Here is a 12,341-nt window from a genome sequence, read left to right on the forward strand (position 1 = left end):
ATGTTGGGGTACGAGGTGCTGAGAACGATCCTTCGGCCCTGTGGGGGACCAGGGGCGGGGTTGACGCCCCAGGCAGGCCAGGGGTCAGAGGTCACGTGCTCCTACCTGCAGTGCTCCACCCAGCAGGGTGTCTGTGGGACGGCCTGCTACCAGCCTGACACACAGGTAACCCTCACACTAACACACACACACAGGTAACCCTCACACTAACACACACACACACAGGTAACCCTCACACTAACACACACACACAGGTAACCCTCACACTAACACACACACAGAGGTAACCCTCACATTAACACACACACACAGGTAACCCTCACACTAACACACACACAGAGGTAACCCTCACACTAACACACACACAGAGGTAACCCTCACACTAACACACACACCAAGTTCACTATCACACACACAGAGGTAACACGCACACTAAGTTCACTATCACACACACAGAGGTAACACGCACACTAAGTTTACTATCACACACACAGAGGTAACCCTCACAGACAAACACTCAAACACACTCACACGAATGTTACCATGATACACACACACACACACACATACAGCCCACTCTCCCTCTCTCTCACTCTCCCTCTCTCTCACTCTCACTCTCCCTGTCTCTCACTCTCCCTCTCGCTCACTCTCCCTGTCTCTCCCTCTATTCTGTGTTTATGTTGTTTAATAAAACCCAGTGGTGTCAGTAGCAGCTGCTAGAATGTCTGTATGAGACTGAACACACAGCCTTCCCTCAGGAACAGCACTGACCATGTCTCTAGTGTAGGATACACACACACACATCACATCCGCTCACAAACACACCCATATACACACATGCACACACAAACATCCTGGTAAAACACACACACCCTCACGTCTGAGCAGTCGTGGTATAGGAAGCTCAGTCCTAGTTATTGTTGTCTCTAAACAGATTAACTTGTCGTCCGCCGTGGCTGCCATCCTGATGTCATTGAAAGAGAGCCAACTTGGCAAGCACACCCCAATGCCATACGTCTGTACCCGTCTACACGGGAATACACTCACACACACTCACACACACGTACACTCAGATACATGCACACACATGCTCACACACACTAGAGAAATACACTCCATCTCACTCTCTCTGTCTAACGCGCAGTCTCTCTGATGTGCGCACACACACACACACACACACACACACTCTGGGGAGGAGGAAGACAAAGGCAGACAGAGAGAGTGAAGGACTATCTGCTACTGCAGGGAGTCATTACATGAGCGCAGGCCCGGCCTGGACACGGCCAGCACACACAAGCCATTTTGAGAGCCAGGAGGAGACCCGTCTACCTGGGGGCAGGTGGAGAGCTAATTACACCTCTCTCTCTCTTTCTCTTTGTCATTCTCTCTTTCTCGCTCCCTCTTTTTCATTATCTCTTTCTCTCACCCTCTCTCTTTCTTTCTCACTCTCGCTCCCTGTCTCTCCCTGTTTCTCTCTGATATCAGTCCCCCCCCCCCCCCCCAATTTTTTTTTGTGTCCTCCCCCTACTTCCATTATATAAAACCTACTCCCTTTGTTTTTGTCCAGGTGTGCTGTGGGGGTGTGGCCTACAACAGGGCTCACCCCCACCTGTGCTGTGAGGGGCGTTACCTGCTCTCTCCTAACTCCTCCCACACCGCGTGTTGCGGGGGGAGGCTCCTCCCACCCCTCCCCAACCACCAATGCTGCGGAGGATATTACGTTGTCGTAGCTTCTGGTGAGTTGGCACAAAAGTACAAGTGTTAGAATGTACTAGAACGTAGTCGACACACAAGTCTACATCAGTGTGCAAGTGCTTCCTGACGTTAGTATAGTACACAACAAATAAAAGAGCAGGTGGAGATGAGACGCCAAAGAAAAGTACTGTTCGATTACAAATAACTCATCATACCCCCCTTCCCCTCTGTCCCTGCCCAGGAGAGATGTGCTGCCCAGACCCTGAGCAGGGCCGTGTGGCGGTGGGTGTAGGGGATGCTTGCTGTGGGGGGGTCCCCTTCTCCCAGGCTGGGGGGCAGCTGTGCTGTGGGGGAGGGCTCCACGACGGCTACGGCTCTCAGTGCTGTGGGGGACGTCTCGTACCAGACTCCCTGGTCTGCTGTGAGGGGGCCGAGGGAAGCTCCACACACACTCCTGCTGCAGGTAAGCACACACACACTCCTGCTGCAGGTGAGCACACACCTCCATCACCAAGTTTAGTCCACCAAGTTAGTCTACAATGACTTTAGAATGACACTCAGAGAGAGAGAGAGAGAGAGAGAGAGAGAGAGAGAGAGAGAGAGAGAGAGAGAGAGGGAGAAGAAGAGGAGGAGAGGAAGCAGGAAATGTTGGGTGGAGGGTGGCAGAGGGACCTGTTCTCTTTTAGGGTCGTCTTCCTCCTCCCCTCCTGTGGAGTCTCTGAGTCCCCCCGCCCTGGCACAGATGGGCAGGGGTGTGTGTGTGTGTGTGCATGTATTCAAGCACGTTGTCATCAGAGACCGACATCTTTGTCGGGGCAGATGATGAAGCAGGCTAGGGGATGGCACCGTCGAGGGCACTGCCAAGCACTCAGCAGGACACACACTCACACACACACACACACACACACACCAGGGCACACACCACGGGACTCATATAGCGACCGGTGCCAACGTGGGACACATGACACAATTTATCAAACACACACACACACACATACATAAACAATGAGTGTATGTGGTAGCATCATTAGCCTCTCTCCTCACAGATGCTGCTAGTTGCTGCTTATAGACTTTGGACAAACAAGGACACGGTGTCCTCACAACTACCTATATCACCAACATTCTGCCTCAAATCCATCCAGTACACATCCATCCTTCACATTTTCAGATAATTTTGACAAGGTTACATCTTAAAAAGAGTAAAGAATACCGAAAATACCGTAGTTACAAACTTGCCTAATGTAGCCCCCTCCCCACCTCAGTCACCCCAACAACCTAATTTCCCTCCTCCCCCCTCTACTCCCCCTCTCATCCTAACCTGCCTCTCTCCACTCCTCATCCGTCATTAGCGTTAGCTTCCTAGTGAGAACATATGGTATGATGGATTGTTGCGCTAGCTCCGTTAGCGATGCTAAAGGCCATTTGCCGGGTGCCTGCACTGTCGGAGGCCCCGGGCCCCATGCTCCAGCCTCGACCTGAGCGTCTGCTGCACACACATGCATACACAAACACACCCACACACACACACCCGCACACACACACACACAGAGCAACACTTATTATAGGGTTTGCTACTTAACCTTGGCAGCAGTTCTTTTGGACAACTCTGTCCCAGTTTGTGCTCCTGGCCAGTAGAGACAGAGGAGTAAAGACAGAGTAGAGACAGTACAGACATAGTAGACCACATCAGTACAGGTAGATTTGAGTAGAGTAGGCGTCGGTCAGCTGTGAAAGCAATAAAGAATGAAATAAGGAGAACTAAGGAAAGAAAGAAAGAAAAGAAAGAAGAAAGAAACAAAGACATAAGGAAAGAAAAGCACAAGAAAGAAAGAATATCATTGTGAAAAAAGACGATAAGAAAACAGACAGAGAAACATAAAGAAGGGTAGAACAAAGGAAAGAGAAAGAGAGAGAGAGAGATGGAAAGAGGGATAACCCCAGGCAGAGGGAGAGGCTGAGGGTCGAGAAGGCCTCCCTGTGTCCGTGTGAAGGCGTTCCCGTGGCGACAGGCGTCTGAGCGTTGCCAGGGTGTGATGTGATTATGGAGTCCCAGTAGAGTGATCTATCACACATTACACTCAGCCCTGTCAAGAGCCATACACACACTCCACAGGGGGACGCAATGCTGGGAGACGGGCCTTCTGCCTGCACTCACACACACTCATCACCTCACACACATGCCCCCACACACATGCTCACGACCACACACACATTTGCACACCCACGTGTAGGCACGTAGTATCTCACACACTTCCAATCTCACACACGCATTCATGAACACACACTCAATCCCACACGCTCTCGTGCCCACACACACACATTCATTCACACAAACGCACACACACACGCATCCTTCGGGCAAGACGATTGAATTTGCGAGGGGAAAATAGGGAAATTAAAAAGGAGAAATAGAATCAGTGGAGCTTCATTCAATAAGCTTGTGTTGTTCCAGGTTTAACTGGAGTAAACAGCTGCATCCTCATCCACAGCTGAGCTGGAAGAGATTCAGTTTTGACCTGAAAGTCATAATCCTGGAGATGCAAACGAATCAGTCCCTGTCAGAGGAGAAGCGTGCGGTTCAGAAGAGTTGTTCTTATATGACTTAGTTTGGAAATCAAGGACAAGTGAGCCAAGTTGAACTAACTCAGTCAAATTAACTTGCTCCTGCGCAAATTGACTCTGAAATTAACTGATTCAAGCTAATTGACTCAAAAGGATTGAATCACATAAACTCCCCTGTTACCCAAATTATCTAACCAACTCCCTTTACATCAATCAAAAAAAAACAGTGGAACTACCTTGTACTACCTCACTGAAACAAGCTAATAGGTCCACGTGGCAAAGATGATGTTGAGATGTATAACAACGCAGCACTCACCCTGATGAAACAGTCAGCCAATAGAATCTTGACTGGTGCTTAAATAGACAACAACACATACATACATATATATATATATGTATGTGTATCATTTGTTAGTGTGTGTTAGGACACTGTTAGGACTCTGTATGGCCTCCCATTGCTCCCAGCGCCTTCTTAAGCCCTTAAGGCCTCAGTGTGCACTCCCCTAATCGTTGCTCCCCTGACTTCCTGCCTGAGTATGTGTTCGCTGCTTTAACTCTTCCCTGCCGCAAGCACAGCGGCCAGCCAGCCCAAACGTTCAAGGGCACATCTGAATATCTTTTTTCACCGTTTAAGTGTTAAAAGCATCTTGGTCCTGGGGTGTTTTCCTAGCACAGCATGATCAGGGTGATGGAAATGGCTGTGATGATGCGAAAAGGAAAAAAAAGGGAAAAAAGTAATAATCAAATATGTGTTTCAAGGGCACAGTGTCCATTTGCTGGAGGAAATTATCCTAGTAGTTAAGCACTGAGCCTGTTGGAGATGAGTCTGTGTGTGTGTGTGTGTGTGTGTGTCTGTCGATCAAGTGTGTGTTATGAACCAGTTTGCATGTGCATGAACTAAAGTGTCTTAGTGTGTTTACGTGCATGAACTAAAGCGAGCGAGCACGTGCGAGAGCGTGCCTGAGCGAGCACGTGCGTGTGTGCGAGAGCGTGCGTGCGTGTGTGCGAGCGCGTGCCTGAGCGAGCGCGTGTGTGCGAGAGCGTGCGAGAGCGTGCGTGCGAGCGCGTGCGTGTGTGCGAGAACGTGCGTGCGTTCCCCAGTCCTGCTTAATCATCCCACGTATGTCCTCACATTGTTCTGCCAAAACTGCCTCATCAGTGATGGAAAACCAATGGAGGGCTGGACTCCATTCCAAATGGGAGCGTCTGGACGCTGTGGAAGACAGAGTGCCCGCTGAAGGGAGGAAGACGTTCGCTTTTAATCTATTTATGATGATGGCTTTTCTATTAGGTTACCTTAATGGCTGACAGCAGCCTCCGGCCGTTAGCCTGTTAGCGTTAGCTTAGCATCAGCCGCCTAGTCACACACACACACACTGTACGCACACAAACGTATAGGCGCACACTCACACAAACGCGCTCCGCGTAAACATGCAACCATGCACAGTTGCAGGCCCACACACACTCACACACACACACACAGATGGTGCGAGGTGTCGGCCAGTCTTTGAAGGAGTTGCGGAAGATGCCAAAGGCTGTTTAAACTGAGTCTGACAGAGAAGGCGCTCCCATATCACACAGAGACGGAGGGGAAGATGGAGAGAGAGAGAGAGAGAGAGAGAGAGAGAGAGAGAGAGAGAGAGAGAGAGAGAGAGAGAGAGAGAGAGAGAGAGAGAGAGAGAGGAGATATTAGGAGAGTGAGCTTTTAGTGATCAATACTGTCCCGTGTTTAGCATGTTGTTCTGTTCCCCATGTGCAGCTCTCTCTTTCTTTATCTCTCTATTTCACTCTCTCTTTCACCCCTCCCTCGGCACTTTCTCATGTGTCCTGCTTCCTGTGTCTGGAGCTTCACGCTCCATTTTTAGCTCAACGATCCCTCTCTCTTTCCCTCCCTCTCATCCCTCTCTTCGTCAGAGACGTATAGCTACATAGACAGCTGCCTGCTGTGTCTCACTTGGGGAAATTCCCCAAAGAGAGGAGGTGAAAATATAACTGCTACCCTAGCAGTTACAGCCTCATCAGGCACACACACACACACACACATACACAGGGATGGGGAGAAGGGGACAATGGTCCACTGGGGCAGATGTCTCAATGTGAGAAAGTCAATTCAATGTGATTTCATCTGAGCACACAGCACTTGTGTCCTTACAGGAATGCAAGCCACACAAGTGCTGTGTGTGTGTGTGTGTCTTGTCCTCCGAATGGAGGAACGCAGAGCACACAGAAATATAAATATGAGTGTGATATTCTCTTAGCTCATGGTAATCTAATACTGTCACCAGCATTGCTCTAGTCTGGAGTAGTGTATCTGTGACTTTGAAAAACGCTTTATTTTTGTACCACTGTAACCGTGTGGTGTATGTGTGTGTGTGTGGTGTATGTGAGTCAGTGTCACTGTAGAGTTGAGTTAAACCGGGCTAATATATTCAGGTGTTTAAAAAGTGTTTTGTTTGTTTTAAGTTGGGCTTTAGTAGCCTGGAGGGTTCAGTAATCCACAGCACACATTTTTATCAGTTGTTCATTGGAGGCTAAATATTGACTTATCATTAAGAGAACCAACCTTAATTCACACAGCATAAGAGCCTAAGCACCTTCTGTTAGCTAGCCTCTGCAGCTCGCTAATGAATGTATGCAAATCCATCATAAATCTGAAGATTAACGAAAGCGTTCTGCAGTGCAGAGAAAACAAGAGGTGTGTGCATGTGTGTGTGTGTTAACACTCATGGATTGGCTTTCTGCTCAAAGGCTGATATGGAAAAGAACTGAAGTTTAGCTTTAGCAGAGATCAAAACCACATCACCCACTCTCTCCCACTTTCTCCCTCTTTGTTTTTCTCTGTGACTCTATCACTCTCTCTCCTGCTTTCTCTTTCTTTCTGCTGCTTGGATGGATACATATATGAGAGAACAGGAAGTGGAAGGAGAAAGGAGAGTGAAGGGAAGAGTGTGTGGTGGAACAGGAAGAGATGAAGAGAGGAGGAAGAGTAACTGGAGGGAGAAGAAGAGGAGGAGATGATTTCTAAGGACCAGGCCAGAGGGTTTCTGTTCAACTATCCCTGAGTGTAGGAGGGAGGAACCAGGGGGTAAGGGAAGGTGGGTAAAAAGAAGTGCGTCCAGAGTGATAGATCGGGTGGAGGGGTAAAAACCAGTCAAGATGAGGGGCTGGAATATTTTACATTACATTTAGTAATTTAGCAGACGCTCTTATCCAAAGTGACTTACAGTGAGTACAGGGACATTCCCCCCGAGGCAAGTAGGGTGAAGTGCCTTGCCCAAGGACACAACGTCAGTTGGCATGACCGGGAATCGAACTGGCAACCTTCGGATTACTAGCCCGATTCCCTCACCGCTCAGCCACCTGACTCCGAATATGGAAGGATAGAAAGGCGGAGGGGAGCGATGGAGAGAGAGGGGAAGGGAGGGAAGGCTGGGAAGCTATTTTGGAAAATTGTTGAGCCACCAGTTTATTTGTGAGTCATTGAAGCTGAAGCGAGGCGCCCAGGGATTCGCCACCAAGCCCTGCGCGGCAACATCTGCCGTCCCTAAGTGAGTTAGCGAGCGTCACACATCTTTATGTCACGCCGCCACACGTGATGGATGCCGAGGCCCTCGCTGGAACGGCACGCCACCACCCGTTAAATCTGCCGAGCCGCTGTTTTGGCCGTTAAGTGAAATTACCGAGTGAATTAATGGCTCTGTCACCGTTTATCTGCGCAAAGAATGAATGCTGATTACAGTATTAAACAATTAGGCATTCATCATCCGGGAACAAGCTGGATGGTGATTAAAGTAGTGATGGTTTACGTAAGGTTAGTACACAGGGGTCACTAACACTTCCCCTCACTCAGGTTAACCTATCCCAAAACTCAAAGCACAACGTCAGATTATATTAGGATTAAACAGGTCTGGGAGTCTGGGATTAATCTTAGTCTGAGACACAGTGGAGGTTACTGGAGTACAGAATACTACATCTTAACTGGTTTCCACACCGACACCCTTGTCATGATTGCGTCAGAAATTGTTGTTTGAGAATGACGTGTGGAGATCAACAATTTAGAGAGAGAAGGGGGGGGGGGGTAGAGAGAGGGAGACAGAACGAAGAAGAGACGAGCCTGACATGTTCACCTTTGAAACATTCACAGCAGAGAAGTAGAAGAAACAAGATGCATTTGAATAATGTTCACCTTGATAGTCAAGGTTACTGTGGCAGACACGCATCATATCTCACTATCACACGTCAAGTCAAAGTCCCGCCCTATCCCTCACCCTCTTAACTCACACCCACCTCCACCCTCACTCACTTGCCATACAGCGCTCTACCATGGGAATGCGTTAGAATAGAGAGGAACACTGGGGGAAGAGGGAGAAAGGGAAGAAGAGAGAGAGTGAGAAAGAGAAGGAAATGAGTGTGAAAGAGAAGAGGTAGAAGAAAATTCAAGATAGCAATAGTTAGGCTAGGCAGTGAGGAATAGAAGGGAGAGAGAAAAAGAAGGGGAGAGAGTAATGGTTGATGAGCATGAGAGATGTATTGTGGGTAATGTAGTTTGACAACTAGCAGCAGGCAGAAAACAGCACCCAAACTACACACCTGACACATGCTACACACATACAAGTGGCATGTACCCCCATGAGCCCGTACTGCCCTCCCTAAACATACACGCTCTCTCACACAAAATGTCATACACACACTCACACAGCCCCCCCCCACACACGTTACGCACACACACACTGAATATGCTGTGTGTGCGTAACGTGTGACCTTCTCCAGGTCTTCTTTGCTGTGGTGAAGACTATGTCAACTCCTCCACCACGCTGTGCTGTGTCGGCCAGGATGGCTCTCCCACAATGCACCCTGCTGGAAACGCCACGGTGACCCTACAGTGCTGCGGGTCAGAGGTCATAAGACAGGAAGAGGAATGCTGTAACGGCGTGGGCTACGACCCCCGCAGACACGTGTGTGCGGACCGCCCAACACCCGGACTGCTTCTACAGGTTTGGGAGTGAGGGAGTGGGTGTGATGGTACAGAACAAGGGTGGTGGGAACAGAGACATATGTGACACACACACTCTCCACAGGAGCTCCGGACGTGAGCCATCCTCCATTTATCAGCAGAGGTCGTGGTAGAGTGTCTCTTCTCCTGTGAGAGAGATAGAGAGAGAGAGAGGGAGAGAGGGAGAAAAGAAGGGAGACGGATGAAAAGTTGTAGAGAATAGGAGGAGAGAGAGAAAGAGAGAGAAAGGAGAGAGAAATCTAGATGGAGAGATAGAGAGCCGTGGAAAGAAAATGGACAGAATGGGGGGGGGAGAATGAGGAAAATAGAGGTGTAGAGATAGAGACAAAAGAGTGAGGGGGAGCGAGAGAAGGAGTGGGGAGGAACTGTCATTAGCTCTAATGATGCCATTAAGGACCACACACACTAGGAGACCACTCACCCCGCTTCACACATGGACACACTCTTGCACACCCACTAACACACACACACACACACTTTTCAGCCACACGTAGCCAGGTAGAATCCTGTGTTGCATGCAGGTGACCCCGGCGGCGTGTGTGTGTCCTCTGCAGGAGGGGTGCAGAACCAGCGCTCTGTGTCCCATAGCTGCCGCTTCCACCTCCTACTGTGGGTCATGTGACCTGGACCCTTCTGAAGCCGTCTGCACCTGGGTCCACGACGCACGCACACCGTCACACACGTCCAATCACGCACCTGTGCAAGCACGCACCGCCTTACGCGCACCTACGCAGCACACAGCACGCAACACCTTGTACACGACTCCCGCCACACGCTCTCTCCTAACGGCTGACACACACCAGAACACACCCCTGTCTCAACACTCGGAGCCCACCCTCTGCCCCTCCCATGACGATGTGGTCTACAGTGGTGGGGCCAACAGATACAGCTACACGGGTATGTCTGCACACACACACACACACTATGGCCACGCTTGAGCTATGAGTTTTACTTCCAGGCATGGACTTCTGCAGTAATAGACGGAAGTCAATTCGGCTGGCGTTGACGACAGATGCACACACACACGAACACACACACACACACGAACACACACACACGAACACACACACACACGAACACACAGGCTGGAGCAGCTGCTGGAGAGTGTGTTAATGGCTGTATGTTGTAACTCTCTGTGAGTGAAGCTCTGGTGCATCATTAAAACTTTGGGATGGGCATTTAAACACCACTTTAGACCTGCTCTTATTTATCAGACCACAGGGACTGGGGGAGAGAATGTTTGTAGTTTGTAAGTGTGTGTGTGTGTGTGTGTGTGTGTGTGTGTGTGTGTGTGTGTGCGCGCACTTGCAGTCCTTATGCACATTATTTATTTGGTTACCGTAGTTACGTCTGTTTAATCAAGACTAATGGCTGTGTGTGTGTATGTGTGTGTGTGTTTGTCGGGGTTGGCGTGGGGTGGGTGAGAGGAGAGTGATTCTAGATGATGCTGTGACACCATCTGGGCTGAGGGACATAAAGCTGTCTCTGCCACGCCATCCACCAGATGTTTCATACAACCCGTACACACACACACACACACACACACACACACACACACACCCTCACACACGTATACAGCCACATACGTACACACTCCAAAGGCAGCTTACAAACAGACACACGTTCAGCTACACACACACACAAACCCATTCCATCTATATTACATTAAACACAAACTTTAAACATTCCTCTTTCAACATCAGTGTGCACATTCACATAAATATATGCACACACACACACACACATCCTATAGTGTGTGTGTGTGTACAGTCCTGTGGTTGTAAAGACATGTCCCAGGCTACCTTTTAAGAAAACGGTCTGTTTAGAGCGGTACTCCCACAGCCCTCCTAAAAGCAGAGTGTTTGTGTGTGTGCGCCTGTGTGTATGTGTGAGTGTGTGTGTGTGCCTGTGTGTATGTGTGGGTGTGTGTGTGTATGTGCCTGTGTGTATGTGTGAGTGTGTGTGCCTGTGTGAGTGTGTGTGTGTGTGTCTGTGTGCGTGAGTGTGTGTGTGTGTGTGCCTGTGTGTATGTGTGAGTGTGTGCCTGTGTGTGTGTGTGTATGTTTTAAGACACTGTAAGGCTCTCTTGTGGCCTGCTAAAGCATCTATCTGGCATATGTTCTTGTCAGACTGCACTCATGGGTCTGAACTGTATGTGGATGGGTGGATAAAGAAATATATTCAGAACTGGATGGTTGGATCTCTCTCTCTTTCCATCCCTTCTGTATGTGTTTTGGAGTCCCTATGGCTATAAAACATTGTTAATGAGCCTTATTTACTATTGAATTATTGGATGCAGGTTATTGGTTACTTGGATATTGATTACTGATCTCCCCAGACTCTGATCTGGAGCCCTACACCAGCTACCAGTACAGAGTTAGAGCTTGGAACAGTTTTGGGCGAGGCTCCAGCCCCGTTACCACGGTGACCACCAATGAGGACGTGCCGTGGGGAGTGTCCCCACCCCGCTGGAATCGCCTAGGTGACCGTGATGACATCATACAGCTACACTGGCAAGCTCCAGCCAAGCCCAATGGTATGTAGGGTGTGTGTGTTTGTGTGTGTGCGTGTGTTTGTGTGTTTGTGATTCTGATTGGTCCGTCTGCCACTCTGCCAGGTGACATAACCCACTACGTGATCCTGCGTGATGGACAGGAGCGTTACCGCGGTGACGAGACCACATTCACAGACGTGGGCGGAATACGTCCCTTCCAGGAGTTCCAGTACAAACTACGGGCATGCAACGCTGCCGGCTGCACTGACAGCCTGGAGGTGGGCGGAGACGACATTTGACCTCCATTTGACACTTATGACCTTTCACCCATGATCCCCCCCACCTACAGTACCAAAATGATGTTGATACAGGATCTGTTCTGAGTGAGGGTCCAACCTGCCCCCCTACTGCCAGGGTGATCCATGTACTGCATCTAGACATCAAGTCATCAGAGCAAGCATCGCTGTGTGTGTGTGAGTGTGTGTGTGTGAGTGTGTGTGTGTGTGTGTGTGCGTGAGTGTGTGTGTGAGTGTGTGACATTGAAACCTTGGTGTGAGGATTAGATCCCCTATCACA

General features: G+C 49.4%; 1 protein-coding gene across 1 annotated transcript in view; it reads left to right on the forward strand.

Annotated features, from left to right (window-relative positions):
• Window positions 1-12,341, forward strand: part of ush2a (Usher syndrome 2A (autosomal recessive, mild)) — a 269,485-nt gene that overhangs the window by 226,735 nt on the left and 30,409 nt on the right. The window contains exons 57-63 of the mRNA XM_067260969.1: window positions 1-165; window positions 1,568-1,736; window positions 1,937-2,158; window positions 9,028-9,251; window positions 9,826-10,168; window positions 11,610-11,807; window positions 11,889-12,043. The exon at window positions 1-165 is cut by the window's left edge and continues 46 nt beyond it. Coding sequence (XP_067117070.1) covers window positions 1-165; window positions 1,568-1,736; window positions 1,937-2,158; window positions 9,028-9,251; window positions 9,826-10,168; window positions 11,610-11,807; window positions 11,889-12,043 — 1,476 coding nt within the window. The remainder of the gene's footprint in view (window positions 166-1,567; window positions 1,737-1,936; window positions 2,159-9,027; window positions 9,252-9,825; window positions 10,169-11,609; window positions 11,808-11,888; window positions 12,044-12,341) is intronic.

Source organism: Osmerus mordax, chromosome 22 (assembly GCF_038355195.1).
Source record: "Osmerus mordax isolate fOsmMor3 chromosome 22, fOsmMor3.pri, whole genome shotgun sequence".
In the NCBI taxonomy this organism is placed as follows: Eukaryota; Metazoa; Chordata; class Actinopteri; order Osmeriformes; family Osmeridae; genus Osmerus; species Osmerus mordax.